Raw genomic sequence first — 19533 nt, 5'->3', positions numbered from 1 at the left:
TTCAACTGCAAATGTTGAAATTTAGGTACCATATCAGTGTTTACTGAATTGAACTGATTAAAAAATTTGTAATTAATTTTTAATTAAAATAATTCTAATAATTAAATATTTAATTTTAATTTAATTCTAATAATTAAATAATTAAAATAATTCTAATGAATAGTCGTTAAAATGTTCTGAGAAATAGCACCATTCACTCCAAAATTACTAGACATGCTGAATACATACACATACACACACAATTATGTGTGTGTGTATTCTAAAATGCACCTAACTACATAAAATAATTAGCTAGAGTATAATTCCTTTCAAATTTTAAAAGAAGACATTTAAATAAAACCTCATTTATTCAATAGTCACTTACTGAGCAACCTCAACTATAAAGAAGGCAATAGAAAGAACTCTAACATAGTATTGTGTTTTCTAAGCTCACAGTAAATACATAGCAGTGAGGAACATCAACTTAGGAGAATGAATTGAGTTCTTGTAGACAAGTATATTGACAGACTGGCAGAAAACAGAACTTCAGAAATCTGGGGTTTTCAGACAAGTGCACATTAACCTGAATATTCCCCAGTGCTCCTAACAGTATCATGTTTTTCTAGCACAAAATACTGAACACTGCTCGTACACAGCAATATGATAAAATTTGTAGCATCTATGAGAATATTTGTGGCATAAATAAGAAGCCCTAACTTTCAGTACCTCAAAATGTGACTGTGTTTAAAGGGGGGGGCCTTAAAGAGGTGATTAAGTTAAAATGAGTCGAAGTGGGCCATGATCCTGTCTGACTGGTGTCCTTATAAGAGGAAATATGGACACACAGAGAGACAACAGTGATGTGCATGCACAAAAGTATGGCCATATGAGAACAAGGCAGTGAGAAGGTGACCATCTACCAGCCAAAATGAGAGGCCTCAACAGATCCTTCCCTTATGATCCTCAGAGGAAAACAACCATGCCAGCATTTTGATCTTGCACTTCTAGCCTCCAGACTAGGAGAAATTAAAAATCTGTGGTTTAAGCCACTAGGCAGTGGTATTTTGTTATGGCACCACCAGCAAACTAATACATGATGTAGTCTTTTATTTTCAAAAACTTAAAATTTGTAGCGTATGTCTTACAAAGCATTTTTTCAAAAAATCAGAAAGCAAAGAATAAAATTGGAAGTTTTATTTTCCCTTTAAAATGCAATACCTCAAAAGTACAATGAGATACCATTTCACATCCATTAGGAAGGCTATTATTAGAAAAAAAAGAAAACAGAAAATAACAATTTTGGCAATGATGTGGAGAAACTGGAAAAATCTCATGTATTGTTGGTGGGAATGTAAAATAGTGTAGCCATTATAGAAAAGAGTTTGGCAATTCCTCAGAAAGTTAAACACAGAATTATCATATGATCCAGCAACTCAACTTATAGGTATATATACCAAAGAATTGGAAGCAAGGTCTAAAAAAAGATATTGTACACCAATGCAGAGCAGCATTATTCACAGTAGCCAAAAGGAAGAAGCAATACAAATGTCCATTAACAGAGGAATGGATAAATAAAATGTGGCATATATATTCAGTGGAGTATTATCTAGCCTTAAAAAAGAATGAAATTCTGATACATGCTACAACATAGATAAGCCTTGAAAGAATTATGGTAAGTGAAATAAGCTAGACACAAAAGGACAAATGCTGTATGATTCCACCTGTATGAGGTACTTGGAATAGGCAAATGCAAAGAGACAGAAAGTAGATTAGTGGTTACCAGGGGCAAGGGGGAAGGGGAAATGAGGAGTTAATGCTTGATGGGTACACAGCTTCTATTTGGGAATGATGACAAGGTTCTGGAAATGGATAGTGGTGATGGCTGTATAACATTGTAAATGTACTTAATGTCACTGAATTGTATTATTTAAAAATGATTAAAAGGGTATATTTTCTGTTCTGAACATGGATGGAGCTAGAGGATATTATGCTCAGTGAAATAAGCCAGGTGGAGAAAGCCAAGTACCAAATGATTCCCCTCATTTGTGGAGTATAACAACAAAGCAAAACTGAAGGAACAAAACAGCAACACTCACAGACTCCAAGAAGGAACTAGCGGTCGGGGGTGGGGAGGGAGGGAGAAGGCAATTGAGGGGTATGATTAGTATACATGGTGTGTGTGGGGTATCATGGGGAAGATAGTGTAGCACAAAAGACAAGTAGTGACTTTGTGGCATCTTACTACACTGATGGGCAGTGACTTCATGAGGTATGGGGGGGACTTGATAATATGGGTGAGTATATTAACCACAATGTTTTTCATGTGAAACTTTCATAAGAATCTATATCAATGATACCTTAACAAAAAAAAAATTTCTGTTCTGTATATTTGACCACAAAAAAGAAAAAAAAAAGGCAATACCTGAGGAAATGGAATGTCATAATCCCTGTAGAAACCAGTTCTTTTTTTGTGGGAACTTTCTGTATGTTCAACATCTGAATCAAGGCTGTAGTCTGAACTATCATCACTAGATGGAGAATTATGCTAAAAGAAGGGAAAAAACAAATATGTGACATTTGCAAAAGGAAAAACATTTCACTAGCAACTAGATAAGCCTGTTTCAGCCAGAGGTGCCAACCAATAGGTTATATTATCCTGGTAGGTTCTGAAGTATTAACTGAAAAATTCTTGTTCCAAAGGCCACGACCACCCCAACTTCCCTAAAATCTTCTGAGGAAAAGTGTATTTTCACCTCTTCCTAGGGACTTTATGGCAGCATTTTTCTCATCAACCCTTTGGGCCAAAGGACTTCAAATGGAAATACTGCCACCTCTGTGCTCTAAAGTGATCTTAGATTTAAGTCAAACTTTAAAGAAATAAAATTGGCTCCTCATCACCAAAAAGGATTCAAGAACATGAATACAGTATGAATTAGTTTATTTTTACATAAAATGGCTTTAGAGTTCTTGTTCTACAGGTGCCTAAGCACCCTGTAGCTAAAAGATACCAAAACATTCCAAATTATAAGTATGAAATAAATCCAACCCATAAAACTGAACAGAAGTGAAATGGAAACCACAGGTAGTTGATAATGATTGACAGGAGGGTACAACTTCCTGTTATGTTTCTAACAGAAGTTACAAATTTCCTGACAGCAAAGTGGACTGCTGGAATGTACCCACTTCATTAATAGTTGTGCTACTTGCTTTCTAATGCAAGTAACTGCTTTCTCAAAAATCAAAGAAACGTGGTATACACTTCGAATCAATAGGTAGAATTTGTGGATCCAGTAAAAATGTATCCTCTCATACTCCCAAGAATTTGTGCTTCCTGTCTCTGAAACCTCAAAGTTCTGTTGGACTAGAGGTCCTAGAAGGAGGGATACAGGGGGAGTGCAGATTCTTAATTCAAAGGACACAGTAAATGTCCTTTCTTCTTCTGTATTTTACAGATAGAGAAGTTTGCTAATTAATTCCTTATTGTTTAAGACCTTGGATCATAGTTAAGTTTCTCTACTCCCTGGTAATAGAGGACTTCACCCCTGTTTTATTCTAATACTTGTATAGGTTTTATTTTTTACATTTAAATCTTTGATCTATCTGGAATTTATACTGATGTAAGAATAATCCACTTTTATGTCCATATCACTATCCAACTCTCTCAACACTGCTTATTTAATAAGTTAATCTTTTCACACTAGTTTGAGATGCTCCTCTATCATAAACTAAATTTCTATGTGCATTTGGTCTGTGTCTGATTTTTCTATTTTTCCATGCACCAGTGCTACAGTAATACTTTAATGCTTTAAAAAATACCAGTAATTGTTCACTATGTAACTTATTCATTATGTAAGAATTTGTTCTCCATGTAAGAACTTGTTTGTTATGCCTGAGAAGATTGGAGACTGACGAAAATTAGGCTTGGGGTGGATTAATGATTGTGCATTGAGCATTGACTCCCCTATACAGAATTTTATTGTCGTTAACAATCATTTGATCAATAAATATGAGAGATGCCCTCACAAAAAAAAAATAAAAAATAAAAAAAATAAAAAATAAAAAATAAAAAATAAAAAAAAAAAGACCAAAATCCAATTTATTAAAAAAATTTGGCTGGGGAAATTAAAAAATATATCATAGTAAAAGAAATGCATATGGCCCTTAAATATGAAAGAAAAGTAAAAAAATAAAAATTGTTCAGAATAAAAAAAAAAAAAATACCAGTACTGCTTTAATAACAAAACAAAGGCTTTACTGTGCTTTAATATGTTAGGGACACCCCACATATTCTTTCTTTTCAGGTTTTCCTATCTGTCCTTGGGTGGTAGCTTTAAAGATAAGTCCACAAATTCTTTATTACTCCTTCCCTCAAGAAGTGGAGATTAATTTCTCTCCCCTTGAGAGTGGGATGACTTGGGAACTTGTTTCTAGCAAATGAAATATGTCAGAAGTGATGGCATATATTATGTTATAAAAAAGACTATAGCTTTCATTTTGGGTGCTTTCTTTCACTCTTGGTTTACCAGCTTTGGAGGAAGCTAACCCTTATCAGGAGGACACTGAGGCAGCCTGTAAAGAGGTCCATGTGATGAGGAACTGAGGACTGCCAAGAGCCATGTAAATGAACTTGGAACCTTGAGATGACTGCAACATCATTAGAAAAGCTGAGTCAGAATCACCAAGTTAGGCCTCACCCAGATTTCTGCCCACAGAAACTGGGAAATAAATTTTTGTTGTTTTTAGCTTCTAAGTTGGGGTAATATGTTTTGCAAAACTAATATTTATTTTGGTGTCTGGAAATGCCAAATATTTAAAGGTGGGAGGGGTTTTGGAACCAGGAAGTGGATAGAACCTGGAAGGACTTTCTAAGACAACTTAAAGTGAGAGATACCCTATTACAACTGGAAGAGGGAAGATCCTTGTTATACAGTGGTATAAAATTTAGTAACTTTCACATTCAGTAATGTGGAAAGCAGATGTGTCTGATGAGTTAGGTGATCTACTCAAGATTTTCAAGCAAAATGTTGAAAGTACCTGTCAGAGAACATAAATTAAAGGAAGGACTGTTTCAAAAGAGACAGAACTTGATGGGTTCAAAAGTTCTTGGCTTCAACATTTCTAATTTTATTTTTACTTTTCCTTTTTTTCTTCATTAGTTTGGCCAATGATTATGTATGCTGTTAATCTTTTTAAAATAGCCATTGATTTTTCATTTTATTTGTTCAGTCCTGCAGGTAACTTCAGTAAATCTTCTATAACTTTTCTTCTAAAAACTGCTTAAGCTATATTCCATGAATACTTGTATGTCAAGATTTTATCATTATTTTCATGAAATTCTGAAGTTTTAATATTGTTTCCCCCATGTCTCACAGGCCATCTATATCAAGTATCTGAATTATAAAAACAGAAAGGCATTTTTGTTTTTCTACTTTGGTATTACTGTCTAGTTTTATTGCATTGTGCTTTGAGATTACACTTTGTATGATTTCTTCTCTATCAGATTAATTGGAGTTTTCTTTGTGGCCTATGATACGGTCACTTTTTATGCATATTCTAAGTATATTTGAGAGAAAGATGTATTCTTAGGATTACAGGTTTACTATTTATTTATAATGTCTCTTTAATATCCTTACTACCTTTCAACCCCTTGATCTCTCTCTTTGGATTAAGAAGGCATACTGGTGTATCTCCTTTTACTAGTGTATTCCTGTCTATTTCTTCTCACAACTCCTATAGTTCCTGCTTTATGAAAGTTGCTTTTGGGGAGATATTTAAAAAGTTAACTTCTACTTCATTGTGAATTGTAACTTTTAACATTATAAAAAGCCCTTGTTTCTTTCAATGCCTTTTTAACATAAATTTGACTTTTTCAGATATAAAATTATGACCTCTGCCTCTGTCTTTGCATTTGCCTGGCACAGCTTTACCCATTTGTGAAATCTCCCTCTTGTGCATCACTTAAGAGTGGGACTTTGCATTGTTGGGAGTCTATTGTTTGGTATTTAGAGAAAGGTTTGTATTTTTCAATTTATTCCCTTCATATTACCTCTTCCCAATAACCTTAGTCACTCTCCCTTCTTGGCATACTATTTGTTTACTAATAGGCCAAATATTGAAATTAGACAGTAACCTCTTCTACATTCTCTTTTTCATTCCAAGAATAATAATTTGAAGTAATAACCTTCACTCTGAGTTAATAACTATAAGGCAACCAGTAAGCTTATCTTTCTTGCCATATACTCTTCCGCTTTTCCTGACATTTTTTAGTTATAATGTTCAGATACAAAATACACTTCTCCCCTTATGTCCATCATTTAGTCTTAGTTTTACAAGTAAATATGTCTGTGTGTATAGATCAGTCTCTCTCCCCAACCCTCACTTCGGTTATCCAAACTTGTTTTCTAATAGACTCTATAGGAAGGCTCATGATAGTATTTTCCGAGTACTCTTATCCACAGTTTTTCTGAGGATTTTATATTTGAAGATTAGAATTTAGTTGGATATAAAATCCATGGCTCACATCTTATTCAAATATGTTACTCCATTATCTTCCAGCATGAAATGTTGATACCAAAAATTTTTATGAAAATCCAATTTCTTTTTCCTAATATAGGACTTGATCTTTTTGCCTAGATGACCAAAGGATATGCCTCCAAATACTACTTATGCTGTTGGATCAGAACTTGTATTGTTTTCTTAATTTTTTTTAACCATTGTGAAATATTAGGTTAAGTGTTTCATGTTTTGTGGACATTCTTTCTTTTCTGGAAGAATATTCTTCTCTCCATTATTCTCTTTTTATAGTAACAGTATATATGGAATGCTATCTTGGTCTTGCCTTGTTGCTCAATGTGTAAGGGAAATGGGTCAGGAAGATGTTCCTGGCTTTCCTTCTCGAGGGCTGTTTCTTCTTTTGCTAGCATGAAGTATTAAAAATTAAGCCGGTGTATCTCGGAGATATACTTCCCCTGCTCCCTTCCTCCACTTTTTATCTGACCATTCTTGTCCTTGGCCCTACAGTATGCTTGTCCTCTCAATTTAGATTCTACTGCCAGGGGTAAGCTTCTCAGTGTGAGACTCTGTCCTAGAAAAGGGATTTAGCTGACTAGCACTAGGAGCTCATCAGGCCCAGACAGTTCCAGCACCATCCAATTTTTTATGTGGTTACCTCACACTCACCTGAAATAGAACCAGTAAATCTCCCTCCCAGTTTGTTGGCTGTTCTCAGTTTGACCCAGGGGCTTTTCTCATTGAGTGAACACTATCTGACATGAGTACCTGGTTGGCAATTTGCTTTCTGGTAGTCCCATTGCCTTCCCTCTGCTTCCTCACGCACAGTTCCTGATCCTATACTCATCTGTTGCTGTCCAAGGTTTGGCCTTATCCATTTGTATTTTTGAAGTCTGTGGGAACAACCTGTTATTCATTTCTTGGTAGATGTTGCTAATGAGTTTTTGGTTTTGCTATTCCTATTGATGATGTTAATGGGGAATTTCAGGGAGTTTCAAAAGCTATACCACCACTGCTGTCAACTTTTCTTGAGTTGTCCATCAGCACAGGTTTCCTCTCCTTCCTACCCCAAACCATATTTCCTCTATCCAGCACACTACTGTTTCCTTGGTAGCGTTTGCTTTCCATCTGTTCACTGCCTCTCTCCTTCCCATTTCAATGTAATCTTGGTAGAGTAGAGACTGCTTCATTTACCACTATAACCCCTGGCATAGAACAAAGACTCCCATTGCCAGCATGCCATAATACATATAAATGAATAAACAAGTGAATGGATGGAAATATCAATGTCATTAATCAATAACTGTAGAAAATGAGACTTCCTTCCTTAACCTTTCAGGAAAGGTGTATAATCTTCCATCAATTAAAAAGATGTATTTTAACTTTCATTAAAAGCTTCCTTATTTTTTAAATCTTTAATTCATATAATCTTTATGTTCAGAAAATTTATTAATCACATAAATAAAAAGATATGACCCAGGTGTTATAAAAAAATAGGCAATGATTTCTACTTTCCAATTTTCATTATTTTATATTCCACAAAAATTCAACAAAAGAATAAAAAGTAGATTCTAACTAACCTTATGTTTCTCACGTTTTCTCCTTTTGGATTTTTTCTTCTCTCTCTCCTTCTTGTGTTTTTTCCTTGATTTTCTGTAGGTTTTCTCATTTTTCTGCTTTTCACCCTCTTTTGCTTCCTCTTCTTGGGTTTCTTCAAATCCAGCATCATCTATTTCACCATCTTCTAATTCACCATCTTCTCTATAAATGGCAATGAAATTTTTATTTTCAAATGTCAATCTAAAATGAATTTTACAGAACATTTCCAAAAGAAAAAATGCACATCACAAGAATTACGTTGTATTCATTTATACCAAGGGTTGTTAAACTTTCTCTGTAAGGGGCCAGACAGTAAACATTTCACATTTGCAGGCCACATTTCTGTTGTAAATTCTTTTCCTCTTAATAAGACCCAGTCACAGCAGCCAGTTTTCTAACCTCTGAGTTACAGTAAGATCACTAACTTCACCAAATGAATGACTGCATGCATGAATGCAGTGCTATCCCAAAGTATTACAATAGTTGCCATCCACTAAATTACCTTTTTAAAAAACATTAAACTAAAACACTTCAGGAAGTAAACATTCTCATTACAAGAAGGACTTTTTAATTTAGTTGCCTATAGACAGCTAAAATAGCTTTAAAATACAAGCAATCTATTTTCTCACCATCAAAGTAAGCTTCAGTAAGAAAACAAATTTCAACAGATAGGTAAGTAATAAAACATGACCCACAAAAGCAGAATAGTAAATTCCTCAACTGGAATCTGTAAAAAATAGTCATCATAAAACTGGAAACCTAATTCCACTTTCCAAATACTAGTATCTTTGCTATTATGGAGATTGAAATCTAGAAACAAAAACTTTTACACTGATTATGACATTTTTATAGTTATAGAAGCCAAAATGTTCATTAATAGCATTTTTAAATGCAAATTAACCAATTGATCTATATAGGAATATAAATACATAAAATAATTTTAACAGTTAATCATGCTTCCATATAGTTTGAAAAAATACAACTACTACAAGTAGTACACAGTGATGCAGAAAGACAAAGGTCTTTATATGACTAGAAGCAAGTAAGAAGAACGCAGACTATGGTGAACATATTTTAAAGATACTTTTTAATTACTAGCTATGTGTCATTTCTAAAACGCAGAACGTATCATGCCACTCTCCTGCTCAACATCTTCAGTAATGATGAAATATCTCAGATTTGCTTCAGAACCACCCACTGGATATGGAGGAACGGGTCTCAACAAGATTGGTCATGAGTTAGTAAATGCTGAAACTGTGGGATATGTATATGAAGATTCACACAGTATTCCCTTTATATGTATTTGAAGCTTTCCGTAGCAAAAAAAATATGGTATCAATAATATTCTTCTGACCTTAGGATGGTGTCAAAACTGCTTGATACTGACTGAAGGCCCTTTCTAACTGCAGCCCTGCTTATCCAGTTACTTTCGATTTCTCACCTCCAAGCCTTATACACTGCCTCAAAAATTCTCACTGCCCTGCTCTTCTCAAAACCCACCCCCTCACCCGCTTCACCTCGGTATATCCAATTCCATCTTTAGGACCGGGTTGTTATTTCCTCCATGATGATCCCACTGACTACCCAGGTTTAGGTGAGATGCTCCATCCAAAGTACTACCCTGATAATTCTCACTTCATTATCACTCCTACACATGTTCAAATTTTATTGATTGGTAGAAGCAGGATATATGGCTGTGTCTTTCACGGCTGTATCTCTAACCCCTAGCATGGAGCGCTGCTGTTTACTGAATGAAAGTATTATACCTTTAACTCTTGCATTATAGGACGGGCATGTGATATGACCCAAAACTGGCTATGCAGTCAATGTCATTTTTCCCTCATTTCTAATAAACTCAAAAGAAGTATGTATCCATTTAGGAGGACTTGAAAATTTCTTGTGAAGCAGGCTTGGCTGTTTTACTAAAAAAAATTTCTAAACTTTTGAAATACTATAAAACCTCTGGCCCAAGAAAAATGAGTGGATATATTCACCACAGACATCTGTGGTGACAGAAGTCAGGACAGTGATTACCTCTTGGAGAGTTGTAACTGACAAAAAGGGGTACCAAGGAAACTTCTAGGGTGTTAAAATACTCTGTATATCAATCTGTGTGGTGATTATTTAATATATGTGTGTGTGTGTATCTCTGTGTGTAAAATCATCAAGTTGTACATTTAATATGTGTACTTTGCCATCTATATTTATATAATAAAACTTAAAATACAAACAATAAAAAAACCTGTGGCCATTCATCCTTTCTTTCATCCCCTCTCTCCTCCAACTTGAGTTCCTTAAAGCATAAAAAATTTTATATCTTAAATCACTAATTCATATTTAGCATTTTGACTAGAGCTATTTAAATACATAAAGTATTCAAGCTGAAAATGTTAATATGAATTTATATCATACTTTATATAAATTCTTGAACTGTGAAATATAGAATTTATATTTTCTGTTAGATACAAACATTAAAAGTTCTTTTATTTTTCTTCCCTCTCTCTTAGCCTATTTATCATTTCAGCACTCATAAAATAACAAATTTAAATTTGCAAATTTATGTTTGGTTACAAAAAAAAGGAGAGAAAAAGGAAACAAAGAACAATGATCCACACTTCTCTGAACTAAAAAGTCAGCCTTGGGCACAAGTGGAGAGCATGTGTGGTGTAATGGAAAGAGAAGGAGACTTAATGGGAAGAAAGTTGGATTCTAATTCCAATTCTGTCACCAAAAGAAAGTAAGGCTTTTTTGACCAAGTACCTACAAATGTGTCATATACTAATCTAGCTCTGAAAAATGAAAAACAGAAGAGATAACACAAGTAATTAAAGAGTGTTTGGAATTCCCTAGTTTCTTAATTAGCTCAACACTATTATAAAGGTGTTTTGTTATACATACAGATTACAAGATAATTTTTAAAAAATTAATAAATAAAAAAGAGAAGCTACTAAGTCAATTATATATGGGTGACTTTTTATTAATGTAATAGAGTGTTATGTCCTTTTTAGGAAGAGGCATATTAATGTTTATGGACATGGAAATAACTGCCCAGTTTAATAAACAAAATTATTTTTTAAAGAACTGATCTTTTAGGCAAATCCATAGAGACAGAAAATAGATTAGGGGTTGCCAGGTAGATTAGAGGGAGAAATAGCAAGTGGTTGCCATTGGGCATGAGGTTTCTTTTTGGAGTGCTGAAAATATTCTAAAGTGAGATAGGGGTAATGGCTGCACAACTCTGTGACCATCCTAAAAACCAGCGAATTGTATACTTTAAAAGGGTGAATTTTATCTCTATTAAATAAAGTTTAAAAAGGTTTTATCTCTAGATGTACATCTAGATTGGAGACAACTGGAGAAAACCATAGAGCACCACGATATTAAAGACTCTGAACTGGTTAATGCCCTCACTGTCCATCATACATTCTTATTTTGAGCTAAATTATTCACTAAATCCTTATACACTGACATGTCTCATAGAGGATTCTACTTTTCTCCATTCTGATATTGTTGGCTATTAAAATTAATTAACCCAAACTATTCAGTCTTACCTCCAGAGGTAGTTTCTCCTTTTTCCTTACACTTGTCTAAAGGCTCTTATTACAAGCTACAGATCAGAAACTGAGTCTTCTGGAAGAAACAAAAAAGCCTCAATAAGACTATACAAGTACTCCTGATAGATGATATTACAAAGACATTACTTGTCAACACAAGCTCTCTGGGATAGGCTGATAGGATCACCACAAAAAAAGATGTTTTGTAGAATCAATTTTCAGTACCAAGTGACTGTGTTAGGATGCCCAGGATTTCTTCACAGTCCAAGACAGGAGCATACAACCTTAGAGTAGGCTGGTTATCCTAAGAACAATAGAACACAAATTTCCTAGCTTCTTGAAACTATTGCTTGTAATAATTTTCTCTCCATGCTTTTGTTCTAATTCACCCTGTCATTTCTCCTTTACCATGGATGACAATTTAGGAGAACTGCTCTGTACTGAAGCCCTGACACCTTCCATGTCTCCACAGAGGCCATACAGGTAAGACTCAACCACAGGCTGACCTAAGCCTTGACAGAATGCCATCATCCTCCAGAATATGGAAAGATAGGCAGCCTTGGGCAGTGCTGCTACAAGGCTATTTCTCCTCACTTTCCTATAGTCTCCTCAAATAGCACCTGTTCCTTAGCACCTCTCCCACCACTCCCCGTGTCTAAAATAGTCTGGCCTTTTTGATTTCAGGGTTACCGACTGGGATGAGGGACATGCGGAGCTGACACCATGCAGATCATGCATTTGTTGTCTGTGTAAGTAATGAACTGTCTGAATCTTCCTGGCTGAATCTGTTAGCATGCTTGGCAGAAAACTTGCTTGAGTTTTGGCTTTGCCCGTGCCTACCCTGATCTTTTCCCTCAACTTATACAGCTTACATCTGATCTTCCTGATTAAGCCATACCTAACTCCCTACCTTACCCCTCCCAAACTAGGTATTTCCCCTCAAAGAAATACTGTTCAGTCATACTGGGGCCATGGAAAAGCTACCAGACATGCATTTTTGTGATTTGATGTTTATCTCAAAAGTGGACCTTGAACATTTACATCCTAGATGGCTTACTTATTTGTTTCAGAAAAAGTTTCCCTTTACACTATTACTGGTGGTAACATCTGATGGGTATCTTCAAAGTGTTCTTACACCTTCTGGAACGTATTTGTTTTGCAGAAACTAAGCTTAACCCCTTTTTGACTATCTACAGCCATGGCGATTTTTACTTGATTTGTTTTACTACTTGAGCCATTTCTAGAATTTGTCAGAGACTCAACCCAAATATAAATTCCTTTAGAAACGGGACTTGAAGAGGCGCGGAAGATGGCGGCGTGAGCAGAGCAGCGGAAATCTCCTCCCAAAACCACATATATCTATGAAAATATAACAAAGACAACCCTTCCTAGAATAAAGACCAAAGGACACAGGACAATATCCAGACCACATCCGCACCTGAGAGAACCCAGCGCCTCGCAAAGGGGGTAAGATACAAGCCGGGCCCGGCGGGAGCTGAGCGCCCATCCCCACAGCTCCGGGTGGGAGAAGAATAGGCAGAGCGGGAAGGAGACGGAGCACAGGACTGCCGAACACCCAGCCCCAGCCATCCGGGCCAGAGTGCAGACACAGTACGTGCCCAGGGGGCCCTGGATGCTAGGGAAACAGGGCAGCAAGAACAGTGAGCGGGCACCGGTGGCCTGGCGCTGGAGGACACCAGAAAAGCTAGCGACCATTTTATAATTTTTTTTTTCTTTTTTGCTGTTTTGTTCTGGCGAGTGCTTTTTGGAAGTCTTAAAGGCATAGGGAACCCAATACTAGGGAAACAGGGCAGCAAGACTGGTGAGCAGATGCCTGAGGCTGGCGCCGGAGAATAAAGAAAAACTTATTATTATTTTTTTTTCTGGTCGTTGTTTTGTTTTGGCAGGTGCTTTTTGGAAGTCTTAAAGGGGCAGGGTGGGGCACTTAATCCAGAGTTAGGGAATCCGGGGATCTCTGGGCACCCTAACCCCTGGGCTGCAGGGAGCAGGGAGGCCCCTTACGGAGATAAATAGCCTCCAGGCCGCTCCCCTCCAACGCGATTCCACCACTTTGGAGCAGAGGTCCGAACCAGGCCACGCCCACAGCAACAGCTGAGATAAACTCCATAGCAGCCGGGCAGGAAGCAGAAGCCCTGTCTGCGCGCAGCTGCCCAGAACAAGCCACTAGAGGTCGCTGTTCTCCCAGGAGAGGAGGGCCACAAAGCAACAAGAAGGGAAGTTCTTCCAGCCGTCACTCGTCCCAGCTCTGCAAACTATTCCTATCACCATGAAAAGGCAAAGCTACAGGCAGACAAAGATCACAGAGACAACACCAGAGAAGGAGACAGACCTAACCAGTCTTCCTGACAAAGAATTCAAAATAAGAATCATAAACATGCTGACAGAGATGCAGAGAAATACGCAAGAGAAATGGGATGAAGTCCGGAGGGAGATCACAGATGCCAGAAAGGAGATCGCAGAAATGAAACAAACTCTGGAAGGGTTTATAAGCAGAATGGATAGGATGCAAGAGGCCATTGATGGAATTGAAACCAGAGAACAGGAACGCATAGAACCTGACATAGAGAGAGATAAAAGGATCTCCAGGAATGAAACAATGTTAAGAGATCTGTGTGACCAATCTAAAAGGAACAATATCCGTATTATAGGGGTTCCAGAAGAAGAAGAGAGAGGAAAAGAGATGGAAAGTATCTTAGAAGAAATAATTGCTGAAAACTTTCCCAAACTGGGGGAGGAAATAATCGAACAGACCACAGAAATACACAGAACCCCCAACAGAAAGGATCCAAGGAGGACAACACCAAGACACATAATAATTAAAATGGCAAAGATCAAGGACAAGGAAAGAGTTTTAAAGGCAGCTAGAGAGAAAAAGGTCACCTATAAAGGAAAACCCATCAGGCTAACATCAGACTTCTCGACAGAAACCCTACAGGCCAGAAGAGAATGGCATGATATATTTAATACAATGAAACAGAAGGGCCTTGAACCAAGGATACTGTATCCAGCATGACTATCATTCAAATATGACGGTGGGATTAAACAATTCCCAGACAAACAAAAGCTGAGGGAATTTGCTTCCCACAAACCACCTCTACAGAACATCTTACAGGGACTGCTCTAGATGGGAGCACTCCTAGAAAGAGCACAGAACAAAACACCCAACATATGAAGAATCGAGGAGGAGGAATAAGAAGGGAGAGAAGAAAAGAATCTCCAGACAGTGTATATAACAGCTCAATAAGCGAGCTAAGTTAGGCAGTAAGATACTAAAGAGGCTAACCTTGAACCTTTGGTAACCACAAATTTAAAGCCTGCAATGGCAATAAGTACATATCTTTCAATAGTCACCCTAAACGTTAATGGGCTGAATGCACCAATCAAAAGACATAGAGTAATAGAATGGATAAAAAAGCAAGATCCATCTATATGCTGCTTACAAGAAACTCACCTCAAACCCAAAGACATGTACAGACTAAAAGTCAAGGGATGGAAAAACATATTTCAAGCAAACAACAGCGAGAAGAAAGCAGGGGTTGCAGTACTAATATCACACAAACTAGACTTCAAAACAAAGAAAGTAACAAGAGATAAAGAAGGACACTACATAATGATAAAGGGCTCAGTCCAACAAGAGGATATAACCATTCTAAATATATATGCACCCAACAAAGGAGCACCAGCATATGTGAAACAAATACTAACAGAACTAAAGGGGGAAATAGACTGCAATGCATTCATTCTAGGAGACTTCAACACACCACTCACTCCAAAGCATACATCCACTGGGCAGAAAATAAGTAAAGACACGGAAGCACTGAACAACACAATAGAGCAGATGGACCTAATAGACATCTATAGAACTCTACATCCAAAAGCAACAGGATACACATTCTTCTCAAGTGCACATGGAACATTCTCCAGAATAGACCACATACTAGGCCACAAAAAGAGCCTCAGTAAATTACAAAAGATTAAAATCCTACCAACCAACTTTTCAGACCACAAAGGCATAAAACTAGAAATAAACTGTACAAAAAAAGCAAAGAGGCTCACAAACACATGGAGACTTAACAACATGCTCCTAAATAATCAATGGATCAATGACCAAATCAAAATGGAGATCCAGCAATATATGGAAACAAATGACAACAACAACACTAAGCCCCAACTTCTGTGGGACACAGCAAAAGCAGTCTTAAGAGGAAAGTATATAGCAATCCAAGCATATTTTAAAAAGGGAGAACAATCCCAAATGAATGATCTAATGTCACAATTATCGAAATTGGAAAAAGAAGAACAAATGAGGCCTAAGGTCAGCAGAAGGAGGGACATAATAAAGATCAGAGAAGAAATAAATAAAATTGAGAATAAAACAATAGCAAAAATCAATGAAACCAAGAGCTGGTTCTTCGAGAAAATAAACAAAATAGATAAGCCTCTAGCCAGACTTATTAAGAAGAAAAGAGAGTCAACACAAATCAACAGTATCAGAAACGAGAAAGGAAAAATCACGACAGACTCCACAGAAATACAAAGAATTATTAGAGAATACTATGAAAACCTATATGCTAACAAGCTGGGAAACCTAGGAGAAATGGACAACTTCCTAGAAAAATACAACCTTCCAAGACTGACCCAGAAAGAAACAGAAAATCTAAACAGACCAATTACCAGCAACGAAATTGAAGCGGTAATCAAAAAACTACCAAAGAACAAAACCCCCGGGCCAGATGGATTTACCTCGGAATTTTATCAGACATACAGGGAAGACATAATACCCATTCTCCTTAGAGTTTTCCAAAAAATAGAGGAGGAGGGGATACTCCCAAACTTATTCTATGAAGCTAACATCACCCTAATACCAAAACCAGGCAAAGACCCCACCAAAAAAGAAAACTACAGACCAATATCCCTGATGAACATAGATGCAAAAATACTCAACAAAATATTAGCAAACCGAATTCAAAATTACATCAAAAGGATCATACACCATGACCAAGTGGGATTCATCCCAGGGATGCAAGGATGGTACAACATTCAAAAGTCCATCAACATCATCCACCACATCAACAAAAAGAAAGACAAAAACCACATGATCATCTCCATAGATGCTGAAAAAGCATTTGACAAAGTTCAACATCCATTCATGATAAAAACTCTCAGCAAAATGGGAATAGAGGGCAAGTACTTCAACATAATAAAGGCCATCTATGATAAACCCACAGCCAACATTATACTGAACAGCGAGAAGCTGAAAGCATTTCCTCTGAGATCGGGAACTAGACAGGGATGCCCACTCTCTCCACTGTTATTTAACATAGTACTGGAGGTCCTAGCCACGGCAATCAGACAAAACAAAGAAATACAAGGAATCCAGATTGGTAAAGAAGAAGTTAAACTGTCACTATATGCAGATGACATGATACTGTACATAAAAAACCTTAAAGACTCCACCCCAAAACTACTAGAACTGATATCAGAATACAGCAAACTTGCCGGATACAAAATCAACACACAGAAATCTGTGGCTTTCCTATACACTAACAATGAACCAACAGAAGGAGAAATCAGGAAAACAACTCCATTCACAATTGCATCAAAAAAAATAAAATACCTAGGAATAAACCTAACCAAGGAAGTGAAAGACTTATACTGTGAAAACTACAAGTCACTATTTAAGAGAAATTAAAGGGGACACTAACAGATGGAAACTTATCCCATGCTCGTGGCTAGGAAGAATTAATATCGTCAAAATGGCCATCCTGCCCAAAGCAATATACAGATTTGATGCAATCCCTATGAAACTACCAGCAACATTCTTCAATGCACTGGAACAAATAATTCAAAAATTCATATGGAAGCACCAAAGACCCCGAATAGCCAAAGCAATCCTGAGAAAGAAGAATAAAGTAGGGGGGATCTCACTCCCCAACTTCAAACTCTACTATAAAGCCATAGTAATCAAGACAATTTGGTACTGGCACAAGAGCAGAGCCACAGACCAATGGAACAGACTAGAGAATCCAGACATTAACCCAGACATATATGGTCAATTAATATTTGACAAAGGAGCCATGGACATACAATGGCAAAATGACAGTCTCTTCAACAGATGGTGCTGGCAAAACTGGACAGCTACATGTAGGAGAATGAAACTGGACCATTGTCTAACCCCATATACAAAAGTAAACTCAAAATGGATCAAAGACCTGAATGTAAGTCATGAAACCATTAAACTCTTGGAAGAAAACATAGGCAAAAACCTCTTAGACATAAACATGAGTGACCTCTTCTTGAACATATCTCCCTGGGCAAGGAAAACAACAGCAAAAATGAGTAAGTGGGACTATATTAAGCTGAAAAGCTTCTGTACAGCAAAAGACACCATCAATAGAACAAAAAGGAACCCTACAGTATGGGAGAATATATTTGAAAATGACACATCCGATAAAGGCTTGACGTCCAGAATATATAAAGAGCTCACACGCCTCAACAAACAAAAAACAAATAACCCAATTCAAAAATGGGCAGAGGAACTGTATTTCTCCAAAAAAGAAATACAGACGGCCAACAGACACATGAAAAGATGCTCCACATTGCTAATTATCAGAGAAATGCAAATTAAAACTACAATGAGGTATCACCTCACACCAGTAAGGATGACTGCCATCCAAAAGACAGAGAACAACAAATGTTGGCGAGGCTGTGGAGAAAGGGGAACCCTCCTACACTGCTGGTGGGAATGTAAGTTAGTTCAACCATTGTGGAAAGCAGTATGGAGGTACATCAAAATGCTCAAAACAGACCTACCATTTGACCCAGGAATTGCACTCCTAGGAATTTACCCTAAGAATGCAGCAATCAAGTATGAGAAAGATCAGTGCACCCCTATGTTTATCGCAGCACTATTTACAATAGCCAAGAATTGGAAGCAACCTAAATGTCCATCAATAGATGAATGGATAAAGAAGATGTGGTACATATACACAATGGAATACTACTCAGCCATAAGAAAAGGGCAAATCCAACCATTTGCAGCAACATGGATGGAGCTGGAGGGTATTATGCTCAGTGAAACAAGCCAAGTGAAGAAAGAAAAATACCAAATGATTTCACTTATCTGTGGAATATAAGAACAAAGGAAAAACTGAAGGAACAAAACAGCAGCAGAATCACAGAACTCAAGAATGGACTAACAGGTACCAAAGGGAAAGGGACTGGGGAGGATGGGTGGGTGGGTAGGGATAGGGGGGGGGAGAAGTAGGGGGGTATTAAGATAAGCATGCATGGGAGGTAGGAGAAAAGTGAGGGCTCTACAACACAGAGAAGGCAAGTAGGGATTCTACAACATTTTGCTATGCTGATGGACAGTGACTGTAAAGGGGTTTATAGGGGGGACCTGGTATAGGGGAGAGCCTAGTAAACATAATATTCGTCATGTAAGTGTAGATTAGTGATACCAAGAAAAAAAAAAAGGGCAGTTCCTGTGTGGTAACCTCCAATGAGTTCTACACAAGAGTATAAAGGGCATATAAAAGTGTAGGCAAAGGGTCTGTTTGTGTTTATACAGAGGATGAAAGCCTAATTGGGCTACCCTGAAATGAACTAAGATACGATATGAAAAAGAACTTCCAACATCAGCACTTTCTGGAAGACTCATGCCAGAAGATGATCATCAAAAAACCCCAACAAAGATCCATGCACTGCTACAGCTGTAGATGCACTCAACCCACCAGTTCCTGGACTTGCCATGGGAATGAGGAAGGAGATATCTAAGCTGGCCTGTGCATACAGTAAAACAGCAAATTTGGCTGGATCTATACTGTTGGAACTCAATCAAGAATTAGGAGAAGTGCAAATTGTAGCG

The 19533-nt window shown here is 37.2% G+C and overlaps 1 protein-coding gene across 1 annotated transcript in view; it reads right to left on the bottom strand.

Moving 5' to 3' along the window:
• The window catches only part of ZC3H6 (zinc finger CCCH-type containing 6), an 81488-nt gene that overhangs the window by 27455 nt on the left and 34500 nt on the right, over positions 1 to 19533 (bottom strand). The window contains exons 2-3 of the mRNA XM_036905051.2: positions 8070 to 8250; positions 2402 to 2524 (exon numbers count right to left, since the gene is read on the bottom strand). Of these exons, the coding sequence (XP_036760946.2) occupies positions 2402 to 2524; positions 8070 to 8250 (304 nt within the window). The remainder of the gene's footprint in view (positions 1 to 2401; positions 2525 to 8069; positions 8251 to 19533) is intronic.

The sequence above is a fragment of the Manis pentadactyla genome, chromosome 2, assembly GCF_030020395.1.
Source record: "Manis pentadactyla isolate mManPen7 chromosome 2, mManPen7.hap1, whole genome shotgun sequence".
NCBI lineage: Eukaryota > Metazoa > Chordata > Mammalia > Pholidota > Manidae > Manis > Manis pentadactyla.
Note: the sequence above shows the minus strand (reverse complement) of the source record. Positions and strands in the feature narration are given on the sequence as shown.